The 22,717-nt window shown below is 41.6% G+C and overlaps 1 protein-coding gene across 6 annotated transcripts in view; it reads right to left on the bottom strand.

Annotated features, from left to right (window-relative positions):
* Positions 1–15,365: 15,365 nt before the first annotated feature.
* DCAF6 (DDB1 and CUL4 associated factor 6) overlaps positions 15,366–22,717 on the bottom strand; it is a 69,543-nt gene continuing 62,191 nt past the window's right edge. For all 6 annotated transcript variants that reach the window (XM_065741889.1, XM_065741891.1, XM_065741893.1 and 3 more), the window contains 4 exons: positions 21,191–21,347; positions 20,110–20,198; positions 18,149–18,254; positions 15,366–15,807 (listed from right to left, as the gene is read on the bottom strand). In XM_065741889.1, the coding sequence (XP_065597961.1) occupies positions 15,743–15,807; positions 18,149–18,254; positions 20,110–20,198; positions 21,191–21,347 (417 nt within the window). In that variant the 3' untranslated portion in view covers positions 15,366–15,742. The remainder of the gene's footprint in view (positions 15,808–18,148; positions 18,255–20,109; positions 20,199–21,190; positions 21,348–22,717) is intronic.

The following is a 22,717-nucleotide window of genomic DNA, read 5'->3' as shown; positions in this document are numbered from 1 at the left end:
GAGTATCTCACTGGAGTATGGGATGGTAGAGAGAAGACATATCCCCCTGACAATCTGGCCATGATGTCTTCCATACGTTACAGTTTTGCTAGTTAAAATTGAAACCCAGTAAAACAGATCTTTCCTAGCATTTTTTTTTATTTGGTAGATGTTTCTCCCAGCTTTCAGGGCTTTTCATTTTTCTACAAATGATGTCAGTTGTGCTAAGAGCTTGATCTTTGCGTCACCTCAAGATACAGTGACTCATTTTGCACTCTCTTTAGTCTGTCCCTTCATTTCCTTTGCTTTTCACGTCCTAGTGTTCTCTCAGTTATTTTCAATTGCTTTGTCTTCTTGGAAAAATTGCCCTTCCTCCCACTCTACCTTTCTGACTTTCAGTGAATTAGCTGGTGCCTCCATGACAACAGCGCTGATCATCTCAGGCTGTCTCCATAGGTCTCGTGGGACCCTGTCTTCTCTGACATCACTCTTCCTGGTTTTCTTCAAGTACACTTCACCTGTGACTCTCTCCTTGCTGAGTTAAAGGAGACATTTCTATGGCTGCTTTACTTGATTGTTTTGTCACATTTCTTTCCCTGGCTGTCAATGATTGCTCTCTTTTTATCCTGCCTGCTTTACTGACTTCAACTTGATGGATCTCGGTTTTTAACATTTTTATTTCTTTCTGCCAGCCACATCAGCATTTTCACCTGTCTTATACTTGTTACGTTTTCTCAGTGAAGCCCTCTCACCATGTAGCCTCACCTCTATATTGCTAACTGACAAATTCATCTCTCTAGCCCTTCTCCATAGCCCTGGATAGCTTTGCAATCTCCAGCTATTTGTTAAACATCTTCTCATCTCATATTTCTCCTACAGAACTGGATTGAAAGATTCAGTGTTTGCATCCTCTTTGTTGCCTGCTCATTGCAGACAATTCCACTGCCCACAATGTGCCATAACCTCCATTATTCCTACCCTTTTATTTCCCTGTTTACGTTCTAATTTGCCCCACTGGGAACTTAAAGGCACTGTTTTTCAAAGCAAAGCAAACTCCATTCTCCAGGTGTGATGGCTAAAATTGAAGAGATAATTCAGGTTTTATACTGCTTTCCCTTAGTTAAGATGCTCAGCTTAGTCAGGCAACAGATTACAGAGTCACACAGAGTCACAGAACTGTGTGGTTTGGAAGGGACCTCTAGAGATCGTCGAGTCCAACCCCAGCTATTACATAGCTGGATGTCTTAGCTTATGGCTGTTTAGACTTTTTTTCTAAATAAGCCAGTCAAGAAAGATTGTTTCTCATTTTTTCTAATATCATTTAAAAGCATTAACTATTCCACAGAGGAAGAGCATATCTGGCTGCAAAACCTGCAGTAAGGATAGAAAAGTAGCCATTTATAGCATTCTGCCCTTCAGCCAAACAAGCATTCTGAATAGGCTTTAATTATTTATTATAATTATTATTATCTAGGTACTCTTATCTAGTATGAGGTAGAAAAAATGAAGGCAATCAGACTGCCAGTATACCTGCTAATTAGATTTACCTTCATCCATTATCAGCCTATGATTGAGCTATAGTCTGAAATCATTTGGTGTGAGAGGGCTGTAAGATACTGTTAACTGCCTTGCCCAAGCTGAACACTGTTTGAACCATAGAGATACATTTGCCCATTGACCTTTCAGAATGAGGTACTTGACAGCAGAAATTCAGTATCAGTGTCTAGTCAGTAGCTCAGATGAAAAATGAGGTATGCCTTGCTGGAGAACAATATCTGCACTGTCCAAATGTAGTCTGGAGATCAATCAGATTTTCTTAGCCCGGAGAAAGTAGGTTTAAGTTCTCAAAATGAAGACTGGAGAAGTCTTTTCGCTTAGGAAGTTTGAAAAGCTAGTTAGAAAAGGTACTGTGACTAACAAGGTTCTGTTCCCCACTCCCTACCAAAAAATACATCCTCTAATCACACAGAAGTTAAAAAAATAATTAAATAAAATAAAACCTTATATATTGAAAAGTAGTGAATCATTTTGCTAGTGATTTTTGTAGGCGACAGGTTGAGCTTTTATTTTTGCTGGGGCATCTCTGTGATTCAGGACAGCTGCACTATAACACTATACAGCTGTCAATCCTCCTTCCAGGGAGAGAACTGCAGTCTCATTTTTGCTCCTGGAGAGGGTATTACAGTTCTAAGAGTTCTTTGATAACAGTGAGAAACACCTGCTGAGTAAGAGAGAAAAGCCTGTACAGACAGGATAACTCAAAGAAACCAGAGATATCTCTGCCTAGTGGAGAAGCAGCCATGAGCAGGTCTGTGCTGATGCTCTGATGTGTGTCAGGTACCAGCGCACGCTTTGTTCTGAAAGGGTAGCAACTTGATAAAAAATCTGTTTGGTAACAGCTTGGCAATATTCTGCTTGCTCTGCACACACTGTAATTTTCACCCATAGGCACCCTGAAAATTCCTTGCCGTTAACTGAAGCTATTGGCTTCTTAATACCCTAAATAGCTCCTCTGCATCACATTTGAACAGCTACCCTAGCATTCCAAACCCATGGATATAATAATATTCCTGCACAACTCCTCAGAATAGGAAATCTAGAATATATATATTCATACATACATACATATATGTGTATTATAAATATGATATATATACATATAAACATATACATAGAATTATAGAAATATAAATTATACTCTTTATTTCTCTAGTGATAACAGTCTTGCAATGAACAGGATCTTCTGGAACTTCTGAATGTGATAAAAATAGGAGAGAAAACCTAACTGCATATACAACACTCCAGTTCAGTAATGCTCCACTGCTATCTGCTATAGAGATATTATAGTTTAAGGACAGATTTTAATCAAGTTATCATTATTTCTCTAGAGTTTATTGAGACTCTAGTTGCAGTAGTCCATGTATGAACATGTTTGTCGTTGTAAGGCTAAGTCCCCAGCATAGCTTTTGCGATGTGTAAGAGGAGATTGGATAATATGGCCCTAGATTTAAAAAGGTGGCTCTAATTTCGACTAAAAATACACTGGCATTCCTTCTCACTTATTCTTAACCACACAGCTTCCATCTCCCGAATTCACAACCCCTGTGCACTCCTTTCTCCTTTGCCTAGGCTCCTAGTCACCAGTGCTCCTAAAAGAGACACAAACTTGTGTCCTGGACCTGAAATGTTTCCCAGCCCTTCTCTAGCTCCCACTTTGAAGCCCCATCTTTCTTCCCGCTCTGAGTGATTCACGTTTTAAAACAAACAAAACTGTTCCAGCACTCATTTGATTTCTTCTTGCTTAGGCAAAGACAGGGAAGATTTGTGTGCTTGAAGGCCATCTTATACAAAGTGTATTAGTAGGTAAGATGTTAGGTTGAAATGTTCTAAGATCACAAAAAAGGCAGTTTTATTCCATTTGCACTAAAATCCACCATTGTTTTGCATTTCTTCTCGTTTAACCAAGACAGGCTCCAGATTCTTTCTGAGCAATGTTTAATTGTATTAAAAATAAAAGGACTTTATAATGAATCGCATATGTAATGAAGTAAATGTTGCTTTTATGAAATTAATCAGACAGCATTGCTTTTATCTAAATTTAATCTGGATGGAGAGTTTTCAGTTTCACTATCTTAACAGCTCAGTATTATACAGAATTTACTGTGTTTTACAGATGTTATAGCTTACGGCAATATTTTTCGTATTTTTTGTAGTTCTTAAGCTTTTTCTAGAATTTATTGAGTTTCAAGTTTGCAGCAGTCCATGAAAAGCAAGGGAGTAAGGTGTGGTCTGCCTAGGTCTGGAGGCTCCAGGTCTGGAGCCTATGGGTCACTTTGAAAAGCTCACCACACATTTACTTTCCACAGCCATCGCATAGCATTGCACAGGCAACCTCAACATTGCCCAGTTGGCTACACCCAGCAGTCCCTTACAAGTGAGCAGTTTTCATCAATTCATGTGTAACTAGGCTCCTTCTTTCCATGCCTCAGAAACAAGACATCACAATGCAAGAATACTATCAACTGAAGTCTACATGAAAAATTCCCCCTTATCCCAGAGTATCCACTTACCTACAAACAAAAGACTGATTATGCCAAAACACTGCAATGGTTGGTGCAGGGTTCTCCATTTTATGGCTGTCCTATCCTCCTAAGGCTGTGCAACAAGACAACTATGCAGTAAATGCATCATAGGTGTAAGTGAAGTGTTGATCTCCAGTTATTCTGTGCTGCAAATAAGAATGAAAACAGTATTTGGCAATTTATAGAAGGGTAATATTTAATAATAGTCCATGTTTTTCTCATCTTGCCATAATCCAGCATCTTCCACAGCAAAGAGGAGGTATAAATTTGAATCCTGGCTGAAGCTGGGAAAGATGGGACTGACTGGTGTGGGACTCTAAGGACTCAGCTGTGAAAACTGATGGAAGAGATATCATCCTTGTGTACTACACAGATGTTCGGGCATCAAGGCTAAACTGTAAACCCACAGAGATGATCATTCCAAGTTTAATGCAAAACCAGGAATGTACCATGGATTGCACTCACAAAACACACTTATTTTCAGAAAAGTAAATATCAAGTGCCAAAAAACCCCAGAGACATTTGGTGCCAAACTGCAGTCCAGTAGCACATTTTCCCAAACCACAAGGATCCTGCTGCAGGGAGCACCTCAACTCCCCCAACCCCCCCTAGTGGAGTAACACCTTATCCAGCTGACAAGCATTCATAGCCCATATCAGCTTTTAGTCTGTCACTCCCATGCCATTCTTCTGGTTGCCGTTGATGGTCTGTTTCCAAAAAGATTGGCTATTTCTGAGCCACATCACAGCAGTGCCTCAGCAGCAGAAGCCTTCAACAGTAGTGGAGGCTGTGGTGCTGAGCTTAGTTTCTCTTTTTCTCCTCTGACCGCAGGATAGAAGGCTCCATTTTGTCCAAAACAGGCTGGGAAAGCCTTATGTCAAAACTCAGACCCAAAGGGCTGTAGTTGACCAAGAATTATAAATGAGGGAGAGCAGAAATATAGGTTAACATAATTCACACATGACTTCTTCAACTGTTCTTTCTTTTTTGATGTGTTGTCTCATACACCATGAAAATGATAATTTCATCATGACTTGGTGTTAGTAAAATAAAACAAATAACAAAACAAATATAAAGGGCAAGGTGGCTGTGTTCTCCTTGAAATGTCTGCATATCCCACATCTGTTAAAGAAGCTGAGGATCAATTCTTTCTTTTACACACGCACAAAAAAAGTCACTTTGGATGTTTCTTTTGGAAAAGCAAACATCAGCTGGAAGTGCTGGCTTACTGCATTCATTAAAAAAAAATCTAAGTGTTGTTCCCTTCTCAGTAATGGATTGTAGTAATTTTAACTGGATGTTTTCTTTCTAACTTGGAATTAGTTTCTGCTATTACACAACCAACTTGTAGTTGGCTATTGATTCATTCAAAGCCCTACAGTATTTTTCCAAACTTCTAATAAGAAAACATCTTTTTTTCACCAGCGTGTCTTGAAGAACATAATTTGGAATTGTAAATGTTCTCCAAGCCCAAACCCACTTTACCATGGGTCATGAGTTCCTCCTAACTTCAGTCATCTGGAGAACAACAGGGCATGTAAGACTCCAGTAAACAGTACTTATTAGTAGTTAGAACGATCCAGACAAGTGACACTACTGAAAGTTCAGTATTTTGGACCAGCACTTACACAAATGTTACACTAAAGTGTCCCTGCGAATTATAAAGTCCAATGGGATTTTTTAGTAATGAGAAGGCTTTCCTGGAAAACAAAACAAAACATTAGCCATACTGAAAGAGCTCAATGTTAACTCTGGGGGCTCATTTTGATGAAAGTGAAGATGAAGTGACAAGCTGTCTCAGAGTCATTGAACGGGATTAGAAAACCTTATTCGTACGCTGCTGATTTTGGTGTTAGCATTCTGGCCCGGTGTGATCTGGAACCTTTTCTTCACTGGCCAGCCCTGAGCACAGACTGTTTCCGTTCTACATCTTATTTGCAGTATTTGTAGAACTGTTAACTTGTGAGCACGTTTTCTGATATCTAAAGTCAAGTGCTGCAGGCACTTAAGAGCCTCATGAGAGCATCCTGTATAATACAGATATGCATACATAATGTTTCTGCATAAACCAGGCATATAGACTTCCTCTCACTTCCTCTGCTGTGAAGCTGGTGTTCATTTGTGTAATTCAGTGTACAGTTATTAACTTATTTTTAATGTGTACATTACTTCTTCTGTCATTTTAACCAGCTTTTTGCTTGCACATTACAGTTTGTATCAGTTGAAGTCCTCTGCGTTTGAGACATCATTTTAAGAATACAATTATCATTTTCTGCTGCCGTCTCTGCCACTTTGAGTCGTAAAATTAAATTCACCTTTAAAGCCAGGAGATTATTTATGAAACACTAAACAAGAAGTCCTCCCTCCCCCCCCAGAATTGACTCAGAGAAGAACAAAAGGAGTAATCATGGGTGATAATTGCATTGTCTCATTCCATTTTCTTCTGAAATCTTATTATAGCTGTCCCCAGAAAATATGCATTATACAGTCCTAGTAATGAAATAGTAATTCTAAAAGCTATTTGTCTATAAAAATATAGAGTTGATCCTTTAGTCCTTGGAAACAGGAGGTAATTGCATTGGCGTGCCATTTCGTAGAGACCATCACTAGAATATTAAATCTAGGATCAGAGTACTGACTTTTATATCTTATAATGTGTTGGAAGAATAGAAACACAACAAAAAATTGCAGTGAGAGTATTCCAGCAAAGAGATGACTTCTCATTCTTTGAGGTTCTGTTTCTGACAGAAAAATGCATGCAAGATCCAATGGCTAAAAAACTGCTTCAAAATTCCAGCGACTGAGGCAAAAGGGTCAGACAGAGTGATCGTCCTGGTGCCTTCAAGCTTTGTAATCTACTGATTAGATACACAGGAAAACAATAGGATATTTTCAAGGATGGATCAGACACATATCATCCAAAGTACAACTTTGGATCCGCTTTGGTACAACAGAGATGTCCAACAGCTAAGACTTCGGAATTGATACAACTCTCATGAGAGGTATCACATGAATATCTACAACACACATTAGCAGCGTAGATATTGAACAGAGAAATAATGTTTAGTAGACCAGTAAAAATACACAAGCATGCCCTACACTCACTAATTTTTTAACAGAAAGAGGCAACCATGCTCATCTCATGAACAAGAGAGAAAACAACCCAGACTTTTGTTATTCTATATATACAAAAAGACATAATTCCTAATTACTACTCTTCTCAAATGAAATAATAAATTGATACATGTCTTTAGACTTAAATTTAACTCTGCTTACTGCTACAGTAAGAAGGGGTTCCATTAATTAATTATGTAGGAAAATGCTTTCTAGGAATTTATCTTACTGAACACAGAGTGCTGTATATATGCAAGCCCTTCTATGTAAAATGGAAATTACAGAAAATCTTTTTTGTTTTCTTGGGGATGGGAGAAATAAACCAGCTCAAATCCCAGTGATGTAGTGAAGTGCTACAGAACCATAGCAGTGTTTCAGTTCTTGTCAGAGAGTGAATAGTACAGAAACAGTGAGAGACAGTGGGGATAGTGGGGATATAGGCAAGTGACTTTTTAACTCAGGAGAGTAGCATGTCTTCTAGCAGTCTCAAGAAGTGAGTAACAGTCTTACATAAATTACAAAAAAAAACAAACCAACCATAATTGTAGGTTCTGATCCAAATTTATTCTAAGTGTCAGCATCAGATTCTGTACCTTTAAAAGCTGGGAGTTTAGCAAAAATGTCAAGCTGCATAATTTCCCACTGGCTAGAAAAATACTGCTGATGATTTCTCAAGTGGAACTGAGCAAAAATCCTTATCACATTCAAGCAGCAACTGTTTTTCTTTCTGTGTTCTGTAATAAGAAATCAGGTATGTTTTTTGCTTTTCCTAATATGCCAAACTGTAATGTGACACTGGGAAATCCTGGTTCCTTATTTCTATTGCAGACTTCTAAGAGCTGCCCAAGCCACAGATCTTGGTTGCAGGCTTCAATGGTAATCTATAAAAAGATCTAGATTTCAATTACTATAAGCTCAATGCACATTAATTCATCTACGACTTCAGCTACACAGAATTCCAGGACTCATCCTTCAAGCGAGGTTGTTGAGAAACAAAACTAAAATGTTTCTCCTGGATTTTTCAGGTTGTATCACGCACCAAGATGAAACAAAGCCCAGAATGAACAGACACGGGGTAAAAGTATCCCTCGCAGCTCGATGCTGTGGTCTTTGCTTCTGTCCATCCATCAGCTGGTAACAGCTCTAGAGATAAAATGGAGAGGGACGTGTGTCAGATTTGAACATCACGGGGTTTCCAAATTGAAGTGTGTAGAGTGAGGCAGAAAGCCAAAGTGAGGTCTTTGTAGAGTATTTACAACAGTCATCCTTTCATCCAAAAGAAAGCCTGAAAAACAGTTAAGCAAATAGGAAACCCTTACTCAGCCTTGCATGGTTTGGAGCAGGAATTTTTAGAATCCTAGAATCATTAGGGCTGGAAAAGACCACTAATGTCACCCAGTCCAATCACTGATGCATCCCCACCATGCCCACTAACCGTGTCCCTCAGTGCCACATCCACACAGTTCTCAAGCACCTCCAGGGATGATGACTCCACCAACAGGAATTCTGCTTTGAAGACCTTCAAGCACAATGATACTGAAGTTGTAAATAAATGGTATTGAGAACAGAAGGATCAGAAATAAACAGAGGCTCAAAAATAGCTCCAAAGCGGGCCTTATCAGAGGCTTTGGGCTTATCTCCATAAGCACACGCTGTCATTTTGGCAGCTGGCACATCCACCAAGCATTACTCTTAGGTTTGCAATCTTAATAACGCGGTGGTATGGTTGAGCTACACTTGCATGTAGCAGATCTGGGCAATTTAGCTCACCTGAAATCAGGAGGTGAAAAAGCAGCGCAGATTTTGTTGGCACAACCCCTCTCTGGGAAAACACCAAAATTATTGGAGAAGTGAATTTCTAATTGCCTCAGGGCTTGTGCTCAACCTCTGAAACTAGGATGACTCTTGAAGTCAGGACCAAAACTCCTTAGGAATTTTCTTGGTACAACTGAATTCAACCAAAAGGATGAAAGGTGCACAGGTTCCAAAGCAGCAAGAAAATGGGGTCCAAGTTTAGCCCACGCTATTTTTTTTTTTTTGCAAGAGAAAAGCTAAACTTCTCCCCAGCTCAATCCCTGCTGCTCAGAACCTCCCAGTGCTGCATGGGCAAATACAAGAACTGACAGCTATTTGCAGCAGAATATGAGAGAACAACGCACAGTGGTGATAGGGAGAGATATTGTGCCCGCCCAGCACCCCAAATGAGATGAGATCAGGCAGAAGTGCCCAGGCACTACTTACAGCAGGACAGCATAGAATGCATTGTTCATTAACTAGTAAGTTTATAGGAAGAGCATTTGCAGCTGGTAAATAAACGTGATTCAAAAGAAAGCAAACAACAGAAAACAGCACAATAAAAAGCAGTAACAGCCTCTAATGTAGCGACCACTCATGTGCCCGTGAGGCCGCCTGTTTTGGTTTCTGTTTTCCTGGCTGGTGCCCCGAGGCAGAGAGCTGCCCGCCCTCCCAGCTGTGCGCTGCTGGCTGACTGACTGTGCTGGCTGTCTCCCTTAAGAGAAGTGCTCCCATTAAAACGTGGTCTTGGGTTGCGCTGGAACGAGATGTTGCTTTTTTTTTTTTTTTTTTAAATCCTAATTTGCTGCGCAAACAGAATATTCTAATGAGATTTCTTTTCGGGAACACTTCCGTAATGAAATACGTTGCCTGTGCTCTGGAGTGTGTCAGTGACACTGACGACACGGGTTTGGAAAGCAGCTGCCTGATACCCGGTGCCCGTGGCTCAGGATGTGCCTGAGGCTGCCAGAGAGCGGGGCTTCTGATCAGCCTCAGTGAACACACCTGGGAACAAATTAATGTCTCAGTCTAAATTCTGCTTCTGACCATATCTTCATGCCAACTTGGCTACCCAGGTTTCTGGATCTACATCCCCATGAATCTCTGGGAGCACCTGCAGCTGGAGGCATCCAGCCTCCCCCTGCCCAAAAATCAGCCCAGAAGCTGCATTTTCCTTCAGCACACTACATATCACCAGTTGCCATGGCAACCCCCCACAGACGGTCAGATGCTGATCCCAGTGCTACTCTGCTACCTGATGCTGGCTGAACAGTCCACGTGGAGGAGAACCCTCACAGCTTTTGGGGTCAGAGGTGAACAAAGAGCCCCATCCAACCCCACCTACAACAGCCTACCACTCACACAGCTACTACACCCTCATCAGTCCCTAGCAATTCAACTCTGTTATACCAGCTGTACTGAGACCGAGCCCTGTGAGCACTCAGTTTTGTTATCATGTAGATCACCTGGGTCCGAGGGCATGGGCCTGGCGTTGTTCACAGAGACCCACAACCCCAGCTGTTCTGCACCCAAAGAAAGCCCAGAGGGGAGGGCTCTGGCTGCCCACTTTTTGGGCTCAGAGTTGCTGACAGGGAACTGCACTAGAAGGGAAGAAACTGTGAAAAGAGGACAGAGAGAAGTCATTCCTCAGATGAAATGATCACGCTCATTCATTTCTGCATCTTCCACTCAGCTCTTCTGTGTGAGGGTCTGTCACAGCCAAATTGAGAGCCTGCAGGCAGCAATCAAACCCATTCAACGCAGCGACGTGAAATTCTCGTGACGTGAATGAAGAAGTTGAGCTTTGGAGCAAGCAGATGGATTTTCAGTGTGGTGTGGGCAGGGGCACAGCAGTCATTGCTGGGGACAGTCACATAGCAGCAGCCACGGGTGTGGGGCTCCTGCCAGTTGATGGAGGCCCCACTGCAGCTCTGGGCGCTCTCTGCACTGGGATAGAGAAGCAGCTTCTGTACTGGGGGTCCGTGCTCTCCAGTGAGCTCCTTGCTTGACCCTTACATGCAGTAACAGCAAGCACACAACATGGTTCATTTTTTAATAGGGGAACTTACTTGAGCATGTTATTTTGGAGCGTGTTATATTTTGAGCCCTGGAGCCTGTAAAGCTGCTGTCGAGCAAGCTTCCATTCAAGCCAAGTAAGAGGTTTTGTCACAGTGCCAAACATATACAGGTCGAGCTAAAAGGTCAGATCCACTTAAAGACTTACAAAAACCTTCCTTGCTTTTTATAATCTCAGGTAGAATAACAGCAAATTACTTTAAAGCACCATACTTCTGCTGCAGATGCGGATTCAATGTAATTCATGGAGATGGATAACAGACTCGGATGCTTTTTTTTTTTTAAAGTGCTGAAGCAGCACCTCCTGCCCTCAGAGCTAGTGGCTGACAATTGCAATGACATTAATTCATTCAGCAGTAATTTAAATGAGAGCATGAACCCATCTTGCACATACTACTGAATGACCATTGCACTCTGATGAATAGAAATCTATTCCAGCAGCTCCTCATCCCTGGAGGCGTCAAGGCCAGGGTGGATGGGCCCTGGGCAGCCTGAGCTGGTGGGGGGCAGCCCTGCCCACGGCGAGGAGCAGATGTGCAAAGGGGATATAGGAGAGAGGGGGAGAACAGACTACTGAGGTAGTGGTGAATCCTCCTCAGGGATGTGTGCATCTCCATAAACGAATGAGAACTGGAGAACAGAAAGGCCCATTAAAATTTAATATGCTAATTGTAGGAGATGAAGCAGCTCCATTCAATTAAATGCAAACAGACAGGTACTTACTGGAATACATGGATTCACAGTGGCTGGTCATGAAAGCACAGTGGAACTGGAGTTCACATGGTACCACCCAGCTGTCCCATATCAGTGAGACAGCAATGCACAGAGATAATGGTGCACTCACACTGGGCTCAGAGGGGACATCAGCTATTGCATGAGACAGGAAAGTGAGAGCAGGGAGATAAATGCACCTGAAACATACATGGGAGGCTTGCTTGTATTTGTTGTATTTGTATTTGTTGGCACAGTAGCAATGTCCTGGAAATGGCTGGAGCACAGTGCTGTGTGGTGCTGCTGAAAACGTATGGCTGTGGCACTTAGAGCTCTCCCACTGTCTGTTCCTTCCTCCCTCTGTGCTCTCCCTATTTCACCACTCACCAGCAGGAAACATAGAGCAGCTAAGTGTGCCAGACTGCACAGGGTTAAGGGCAGGAGATGCTGGAAATAGGATCTGACCATTGAGCCGTGATACTGTTTGACAGATGCAGTTCTCTTGAGTTTTGTTTTCCAATTAGTAACAAGCCCATGAATGAGCTTTAGTTCGAGGGTTTTTGCTGAACTAGGAAGTGCCTAACAGAGGAGCCATCAGCCCCAACTTGGGCCGTGATTCTGCCAGTCCCATGGGTTTGTGTGCCGCTCTTCTCCCACAAAAAAAAGGGTGATAAGGTGTTGAGTAATGGGCCAAAGAGCTGTGTTTGGGAGTGGCACACACCTGCGGTTTGAATCCATTTCACAGGTGAAAGCGTTGGGACAGCTTATAATTCACAAAAATAGTTTAAAATTGATTTAGCCCCATGTTTCAGAGGCAGTATCAATCTCTACTGAGGTGGGCAGAGCTACCACGCACCTGCCCTCTGTGCTATTGCCTCTGTGTCTTTCAAAGCAACAAGGCTCTGGCCCAGGAGGAATAAGGGCTGTGACCCAAGCCATGCTGGCTGGCAGTTCAGTTTCCTATGGATCTGCCGGGTCTGGCCCACACAACCACGACGCACAGAGGGAGGGTTCCCAGGGACTGTGCATGGGCTTTGCAGCAGGCCTCAGTCCCACAGACAGACCCTGGCTCCATGGTATCTTCCCACAGAAAAACGTCTGCAGATATCACCACTCAGCTTTCCAGGCCTGTGTGTCCGAGCATACCTCACGCACGTGTACCTCCAATAACATCCATTTTAAACACTCCTTTCCAGATTTTTTTCCTTCAGAATCATCCTCCAGAATTTTCTCAAAGAGCGTAAGACAGAGAGTATCCTACCTTAAAGCTTTTTTGAAGATACATTTATCTACTGCATAAAGATTTTATGATACAGGTAATGCAGGACAGCATCTTCACTGAACCCCACCCTGTCTCCATGGAGGAAGTGACACAAAGATGCAGAGCTTCAGCACAGCACTGTGCAAACAGGCTCAGCCTCTGACATTTAAACCAGAGAATGTGCCTAAGAATGTTCCTAGGACAGCAGAATGGGTGAGGAGCAACCAATGATCTTCGATTCACACAGCAGGAATGCAAAATGTGCCCTGAACTCTCCCTAGCTCTCCCATTTGTCACATTTGGGCTGTTGGCACAGTTATTACAAACAAAATGTTTTGGAGACTTATCTTTCAGCCCCCAGTCAAATCAACTGCTCGCTTGACGCACTTTGCAACATTGGTCTTTTCCTCACCCTGGATTTACTGGAAGGGAGAGCGGTGGTCTCGAGCGCGGTGTCTCCGTGGCAGGAAGCAGAGGCGCCGCACACAACGAACGCTCGTACAACCGCAGCAGCTCGAGGTGAGCACTAGGGGGAGCCCCGGGCCAGAGCTGCGCGGGTTCGGATCGTGGGTTGGAGGGTTAGTTTCGTGCTTGCTTGCTTTCTTTGATTCCGAGTATATCTGAATGAGGTTTTCATTTATTTTTCCTTTGTTGCTACAGACTCTAGATTTACCACCGGCTCCACCAACAGTTCCTATTTACTGCACAGTTCTGGGAATTGAGACAGAACCAATTGCCAAAAGGCCTTCCAACCAAAGACTGACACGACAGGTACAGTAGTTTTAGAACTGCTTGAAAGGCATCACTGAAGTTTAACAAAAATCTTCCAAATATTTATCTTCTGCCCGTGTTGAAGCTCAAGAGATAGTCTGCTCTATACACAGTGAACTAATTCAATAATTGGCGGATTAGCAGATAGGCCTCACATACCTTCTTCAAAGCTTCATCTACTGAAGACCTAACAGACACATCAAATACTCAGCTACTTATGTTTCCAGTACAGAAGTGCTCTGGATGCCTCACAGAAGCACAGCTCTGTTCCTCTTATTGCTAGGTCAGAGCAGAAAAGCCTAATAGACACATCAGGTCTACCACATATATTTACTACACAGTTCTTCAAACTTATTGAAAGGAGTACTAAGAATTCAAGGGAAATTAGAGTTACTTTCACTGCATAGCTTAAAGAACTTACCTTCACTTCTCTCACCGTGCCTTGCTTGCAGCAGATACATTCTTGAAATCTTAGCAGATTCCATCCATCCTTCAGGTAGGAAATTTCCCCACTTTCCACAGCTATGCAGTGATCCAAAATATCCAGTTCTCTCAACACCCTCTGCCTCCAAAAGCTTTTCTCCCCTACAATTATTTCCTCTTTCCTAAATTCACTTTGTTGGATTGCTTTTGAAGCCTTTATCCGTTACCCTTGCTTACTAATCTCCTGTGTTCGCCTGCCCAGTTTTGATTCTCAAACATTTAATCCTTTTAAAAAGTAAAAGTGCCTATCCATCTCCTCACTCTTTTTTTCCTTCTCCGTTCTCCCTTCGCCCTTTTACTGCCACTTGGGTTCCATATAATTCCTGCTTCCCCTCCATCTCTTCAAAGCCTTAGGTTTCTCATCTTCCTGTATTTCTGTGATTCACATCCCTCCTCCCAGCCTTTTTAGCATGCCTGTGTTGTAACAGGAATCAGGTCTCGGGGTGTGGAGCCTCCCACTCAGGTACCCTCATCCATCTGATTTACAGTTCCTGACATTTTCTCATTTGCGATGGAGCCTTTTGGCATCTGCATCCTTGGCAACAACAGCCATTGGGCAAAGCTGCTCTGTTCCACATTCTTTTGTCTTCCTTCACTTCCTCTTTTCCACTGCCATCCAACAGCATATGGAGGATGGGTACAGCCTGTTACCCTCAGACTGAACTGCCTTCCTTCCCAAATAACTATTCCCAGGAAGTAACGCCCAGGAATTTTCTAATTCACATCCCTCTCTGTTCTAAATCTGGTGGAAATTAAGGTATATCTGCTGCTGCTGCAGCAAAGAATCGGCACTCACAGATCTATCAGTGAAACAGAATTAGTTCACCAGCACTACAGATTCAAGTGTGAAGCATACAAAGTGGCACTACAGTATGACTGACAGACAATGCTGTACAAGCACGCGTGGGTTTCAGCCATGGAAACGCAAGAACCAGGAGACACGGCGTCTCAAAGTCACCTGTGTTCACTGCAGGAAATAACTGCATTTGTCACCTCACAACCACTGCAGGAAAGAATGCCAACGAAAGCAGCAATGGAGATACACGTACAAGGTGATAAATCAATGGCTGCACAAAGAGAAAACAGGAAACTACTTAAAACAACCAAATCTTTTAATTAGAAAGCAACAAACATGCAAACAGCAGGTATAGAAATTTGTTTGAACCAACGTTTTTACTAGAATGAAAGTTACTTTAAAACATTGATCCAAGCTCCCACATTTGCAGGTTAAGGAAAATATTGCACTTTGCATCTCCTAGCACCCCTCATACATGGCAAAACATTTTAAAAACATTTTTGCTTATTTTACTTGCGCACTCTCTCAAAGTCATGCACACAGTCATTCAAAAACAGAAGGTTAGGTTATCCAAAAGCAATATCTTAGAATTGCACTAAAGCTCTGTAAGGAAAAATATAATTAATGTCTTGTACAAATTCCATTAACATCTAGGTGCTTGCACACAACTGCCGGTTATTCTTCATCTTCATTTTCATTCTCCTGACCAGACCCTTCTGATCTGTCACCTTCCAGTCGGTCTGTAAGGCACAGAGAAGATTCAGTCAAGAGAACTTCTCACATTTTGGGGTACTGGTAACGTAGTATCTCTCTGGGCGATTATACAGCACAGAGTGGCAGTGCATTATACAGCAATAGAACCATGAAAGAAGCTGAAAAGGGACTGACAGCGGGGACTGGGCAGAGAACACTGTAATGAGAAACAACAGTGACAGCAAAAAGTGAATTCTGTGTACAAAAGGAGGAACCTTGTGGGTGCTGACTGGCTGTCCGCACAGAAAGGATGAATGAAAGCATTACATTAAAAAAGGGATATTGAGGATATTGTTGTGAGGAGCTAAGACTACAAGAGTTACAAACACAAATTTGTATACTCCAGAAAACTGCACAATTGCCACTCGTCACTGAATATGTAAAAAAAATACACACATTACTTTTTGATGTAAATGTTTAGAGACTGGCATATACAGAAACATGGCATAGGAACAAGATTGGCTCAAGATGTTATCACCTAAAGAATGTGCACGGTCAGGTTAAGAAAAACTCCACTCAACAACAACACATAAAAATAAATGAAATTGTAAAACAAAACAAACTAACAAAAATAAAAACCCCAAAGCAAAAACATTTACAACAGAGGTAAAGCACACCACTGGCCTGGATACAGTGGCTTTCCTCCTGTTCTCCTGGCTGTCTGCTTCACATAGATAAGTAGGAGGTGAAAGAGGACCAGCAATTACTTCCAGGCAGAGCATCCCTCCTGCTTCATTAATACAAGGCTGCTACTCTGCTCAGCCAGTGCTGGACCTCATCTTCATTTTCAATATCTAATGCATCTGCCACTTCATCTACAGTTCCACTACATTTCTACCCCATGTGTCATACCAGTCTCCCAAAACCTCCCATCCCTGCTTCCTTCCCAGTACCACAGAATCATAACGGTTAGAAAAGACCTTTAAGATCTAATCCAACTATCCACCCACCACCAATATTGCCCACTGAATCATGGCCCTAAGTATTACATCTTCCCTTTCCTTAAATGCTTCCAGGGCTGGTGACTGTACCACCCCCCTGGGCAGCCTGTTCCAAAACCTCATCACTCTTTCTGAGAATAAATTCTTCCTAACCTCCAACCTGAGCCTCCCCTGGAGCAACTTGAGAACATTACTTCTCATCCTATTGCTGTTACCTGAGAGAAGAGGCCAACCCCCACCTCACCACAACCTCTGTTCAGGCACTTGTAGAGAGTAATAAGGTCTCCCCTGAGCCTTCTTTTCTCCAGACTGAACGATCCCAGCTCCCTCAGCCCCTCCCCATAAGACTTGTGCTCCACACCCTTCACATCTTTGTCATCCTTTTCTGGTCACACTACACTGAAGGCAGTACTTGAAGTGTGGTCTCACTGGTGTCAAGTAAAGGGACGATCACCTCCCTGCTCCTGCTGGCAGCACTATTTCTGATACAAGCCAGGATGCCACTGACTGGCGTTCTTAGCCACCTGGCCACACTGCTGGCTCACATTCAGCTGAGCATTGACCACCACTCTCAGATCTTTTTCCTCTGCATAGCTTTCCAGCCACTCTGCCCCAAGCCCATAGTGTTTCATGGAGCTGTTATGGCCGAAGTGCAGGACCCAGCACTTAGTCTTCTTGAACTTCATCCCATTGGCCAAGATGATCTGTTCCAGAAGCCCAGGTCAGGCTGACAGGCCTGTAGTTCCCAGGATCCTCCTTACAATCCTTCTTATAGTTGTGCATCACATTAGGAAGCCTCTAGCCCTCTGGGATTTTTCCAGTTGACCAGGAACACTGACAGATGTTGGAAAGATGCCTGGCAATCTTAGCTGTCAGCTCCCTCAGCAACCCCAGGTGGATGCCATCTGATTTCATGGGCTTGTGGCAATTCAGGTAGAGTACAAGGTCCCTAACTGCTGCTTTCCATCCCAGACTTTCAAGTCAGGAGGCTGAGTAACCTGAGGATAACTGGTCTGACTATTAAAGATGAATATAAAGAAGGCATTAAGAACCTCAGCTTTTTCCTTATCCTCTGTGGTCACATAACCCAGTACTCCAGGGTGGACAGTATGGTAACATTTAAAATATATTTTGCTGTTTTCTTGCTCTTTAAGGTTAAACAAAGAAAGAAAGAAACAAACAAAAAAACAGCATCAAAACGTTGTGAGTCTCACACTACCACAGAAGCAATTCCATAGCACTTCTGTTAAGAGACCAATGAAGAATCCTGGAACCTCTTTGTGGATCCCAAATGTAGGCAGACACAACTGAAGATCTTGATGGTTCCCCAGCCCATCTGCTATTTCATAGATCAACGTGGTGGTTAAGTCCTAAAGAAGTCTCTCACCTGCTCTTATGTGATTCAAAGACGCCAACATTCGTAACATAAAAGATGCTGGAACAGTAATAGTGTTTCTGGTTTCTTCCAGCATTAACTCATTACGTGTTATAACCTAGAAGCAGTGAAGGGAAAAAAAAACCAGAAATAAATACAAACAAAATTGTATCAATATTAGTTCAATGATACAAAGTTTCTACACATTTGCTGTACCCAAAATTGCATTAAGTGAGAATTATTTAAATAATTACGAACAAATACAGTTATACCAATTGTATGTGGTAAGAACAGCAAGACAGTGGACTCTGCCTGCAGATATCCATTAGCCTATCAAAAGAGAAATCTAGTAAGATCATCACTCTGTTGCTGATGCCCATGGTAGATACTGAGACAGGCAGCTAAGAAACTTTCAGAAATGAGATCTTGAACAAAATAGGGAGTACTGATGAAAGTGCTGTTACAGATGGCAGCTATTGCAGACAATAAAGTTCTAGCACCAGCACTGGCCAAGAATGCGGGAAGAAAAAGAGATGAGGTTACCCTGAACTCCTACCTTCATGCTGCTTGAAACTTCTGGAGAAAATCCAAGGAACACATGCAGTTATTCTATTCCAGTTCAGGAACATTCTTCAGCTCCGTAATTCTTTCTGAACAGAGCTACAGCTACCTAGTTACTTGAAATAGCCATCTCCTACTCTCTTAGTTTCAAGGAAGAAAAGCTCCACTAACCTGCACTTCTACTTCTTCTGCCTCTTCTCTTACTCAAAGTAGTTCCTTTCCACCCCTAGTGCTCTGCCACTAAATTCTAATTCAGTACCTTCACCCATCTCTCAGAACACGTTTTTCAGTATGCCAAAGCATACAGATTTCTCTGTGGGAAGAAGTTCTGACCATTCCTCAGTCCTTCCTTGCAGATCAGCTGCTGTAGGGCAGGTAAATAATGGATTTTTCTTTTTTTCCCCAAGGCTCCTTCTTAAGCCTGTCCCTCTTCTGAGGAAAACGTTCTTGCAAATGTCAGCAGTGACCTCTTCCCAGACAAGCCACAGACCCTCTTCTCTTCTGCCCTCATCTGCTTTCCAGGTATTCTGTACAGCTGACCACCACTCCCCAAGAAAACAAACTGAGAAGACAGTACTGTCATTTATTTTCCTCTCCCAAGAGTATCAATGCACTAATTACTTTTAGCCCATGTTTACATTTAGCAATAGGTACTTACAAACCCTGAAGGCTCCCAAATGCTTCATCATTTAAACTATCACACAATCAACACTTAAGTCTCTCATCATCCGGCGCTAATTTGCTAAAATAATGCCAAAGGTTCAAAACACACACACAAATGGTTGCCCGTTTCTAAAGGGGCTGTGGCTAAGGATTGCTGTGCTGCTGTGCTGTTTTTTTCAGTTTTGGTTTTAAATAGATACGGCATTAATGGAGGGAAATAAAAACAAATACTGGCTAGTATAACTTTTCTGTCCAAAAGATTGTGCTAAAAAACCCCCCAACGTTTTCCTAAGTCACGCTATTCCATAAAGTTCCTGATTTTCAATCTACTTTAACTCCTTCTAATGCCACAGAATATTAGATTGGATTGATTTTTCCACTCCTTGTTCTGTATATCACTGTGCTTCCTGCAATTAGTTTGTTGACAGACAACCAGTGCCTTCATTTCTAATTTCTGTCAGTTCTCCTGCTCTCTATCAGGCTTCTAATATTTTTTCCAGCTTTTCTTATACATGATTCATTATCATATTTTCTTATTCTATCGTGTACTTTCTAGGAAGGTTAATGAAATACGAAGAGATTCTGTGTGCTGATATGAAAGTTAGCTGCCCTAAAGAATACCTTGTGATTTGTACTAAATTTTTTAAACATTAGATAATTCTGCTAATTCAATATCTGTAATTTGCAGCAAAGACTTCTGTAGAATTGGAAGATGCAACATAACTGCGAAATGGAGGGAATGTTCTTACCTCATCTGCAAGTTTTCTGTTAAAAATCCTGGATTCTTCCAGTGGTGACCAGATCTTTATATCATAGTCAATTCCTGAAGAGGCCAGAACTGCAAGTAAGTAATAGTAATTATAAATGAAATATGTCAATAGACGGAAGCAAGATAACACCAAATCTAACAGTACATTTGAAAGTTTCAGTGTCCTTCATGTAAATGCCTTCGACATTCAAATACACAAAAGCAATGGGTACTCTTAGGAATACTTCTAAAATACGCAAAGCAACATTCTAATACATCTTCCAGATGACTCTACAACAACTCAATGAGAACAGACCTTCCACAGAAAGATCTCAGTAACTGGAAACGTGTACAGGATGAACAATCCTGTAATTCAGTAGCAGTCACCAGAAAAAAATGCAAGCTCTTTTGCTACTATGTTAACTTTAAGTATTTATAGTTGACTATTTTTCTACAGCTATGTAGGCTATGAAAAAAAGAAACAGCACAACTGCTTTCTTTGGCTGTGTCTGAAGATGTGGAATGGTTCAGATTTGTCATCCACGTGTCAGACAACTTCTGATTCCTTCTGCTACTTTGGTTCATCTTTTCTATAAATATTCCCCCCTAAACACACACTGACAGAATTCCTCTGAACGTTATCTGTTCTTCTAATTTCACAATGCCATTGAGTTTGAACACATTTCACTCAATTACCAAATGGAGTGAGTAGAGCCCGGATTCAAGTGTCACGTCCTGGAGTGCTGTCAACATTTCAGTGACCCCTATATTTCACTTGTTAGTGTTGTGGAAAACAATGCATTTGGAGAGGGAACAAGAGATGGAGATTCTTTTTCCTCCATCTCAGCTTTCTATATATACTATGTTATTAATGTTTTCATTCCAGTAAGTTATTGAATGAGGCCAAAGTCATTAGCCCAAGACCAAAGTGAAAGCAGTATTAGCTAACTTATATTTGGAAAAATGAAAAAGAATCTAATGAAAATCTGTTATTACAACATGGTATTACACAAAGAATTAGAGTTTTGAGAAACTTAATACAGACAATCTGAATACATAGCCTGCAAAAGTGACCATCTTACTTGGGTCAAATGGATGAGGCTGAAGACAGTTTACCACATGATTATCAGCTTCCAGCAGCATGAGATGTTCAGCAGTATGGCGATCCCATATAAAAATATGGCCACAGTCTGAACCACTCATGACAAAGTTAGATCCCCAAAAATTGGCTTCCTTTATCTGTAATAAAAAACAAAAACAATTACTTTTGTAAGACCAGCTTTAGAAACACATCAAAGAATGTAATCCCATTTCTACAGTAACACCACATCCGGATTTAGAGCTCTAATGGAGAAAGAGTGCCTAAGAGAAAAACAATAACAATAACAATAATAATAATAATAACAACTAGAAGGTTAAAGATCTCCAGAGCAAACCAACTGCCAACTAAGAAAGGACAGGAGTCAGGACAGACCCAGCAGTTTGGAAATGGTATTACACTGTAGATGAAAGTCTACGGAGAATGACAGCAGATTTGTTATTTTGCAGAGTGATGGGACAGGTGCATGAACCACTTCTAGGGAAGTAAGTCTACTTAAGCAGATGAAAGTAGAAGTATCTCTCCCTGCAAGTGGAACTAGTAATACCATGGTGTCACCTTTTTTTTTTTAAACACAGGGATGAGGCATTCTGTTCCATATAGTTGCTCCTATAGCTGTTTTGCTAGGGTATGCAGACAGCTTTGTGAAATGTGACAAGTCAGAGGATAAATGTGAACCACCTCCTCCTCTTTGTCCCCATCCCTTCCCTGAGAACATAGTGCTCAGGGAAGTTATATATAGTTAGAGGATTATAAAATAACGTATCATCTAATAATTGCTTATACATACCAGTTATATTTATTTTACATTGATTCCTGTAACTATTTCTGTTAGACTAATATTACTTCTGATTTTACACAAAGTAGGATGCCATAGCAACCACTGTTAAACTATTTGAAGAACAGGTTAAGTGGCGTTAACTTTCTCACTCTCCATCTTCCATGTCATCCACAGAATAAGAGCTTAGATGGGATGGCAGAGGGAGAAGGGATGTTTCTTTAAGAATGGTTAAAGTTCAGTCACAATGCATGAGCTGAAAGCTCCACTATAATTTGATATTTGGACTGCAATTTTAAAATGTTAAGCATTCCCAAAAGATTACATTTTAAACAGTTCTCAATTTTAAAGCGTATTATTATTTTCAAATTGACATGAACAGAATTTCCCACAGAGAAGCTTTCCAAATTCACACAGATGATGTCCAACGCTTCGAGTATAGCATGAAATTTCTTCATTTTCTTAATTTTTAGTATTTTAAGAGTATCTCATACAAAAGAGAGAGAAACATGAGTATGAAAGAGGGCAAAAGATCATCTACACAGAATCCTGTTATGGACTTGTTTTCCAGGTAACACATCACTATAAAGCTCTCAAGCAGGCAGTGCCTTCGTCCTTTCTTTTTGCATAGCTTTTTCAGAAAAACACACTGGAGGAAAGGACAGACACACAGTCTTGTGCCTTGCCCCAGCTCTGCTGATTTTAAAAATGCCATGATAAAGAACCATACTA

Source organism: Cyrtonyx montezumae, unplaced genomic scaffold (genome assembly GCF_038088225.1).
Source record: "Cyrtonyx montezumae isolate F1298 unplaced genomic scaffold, pur_monq_1.0 scaffold_3, whole genome shotgun sequence".
Classification (NCBI taxonomy): domain Eukaryota; kingdom Metazoa; phylum Chordata; class Aves; order Galliformes; family Odontophoridae; genus Cyrtonyx; species Cyrtonyx montezumae.
Note: the sequence above shows the minus strand (reverse complement) of the source record. Positions and strands in the feature narration are given on the sequence as shown.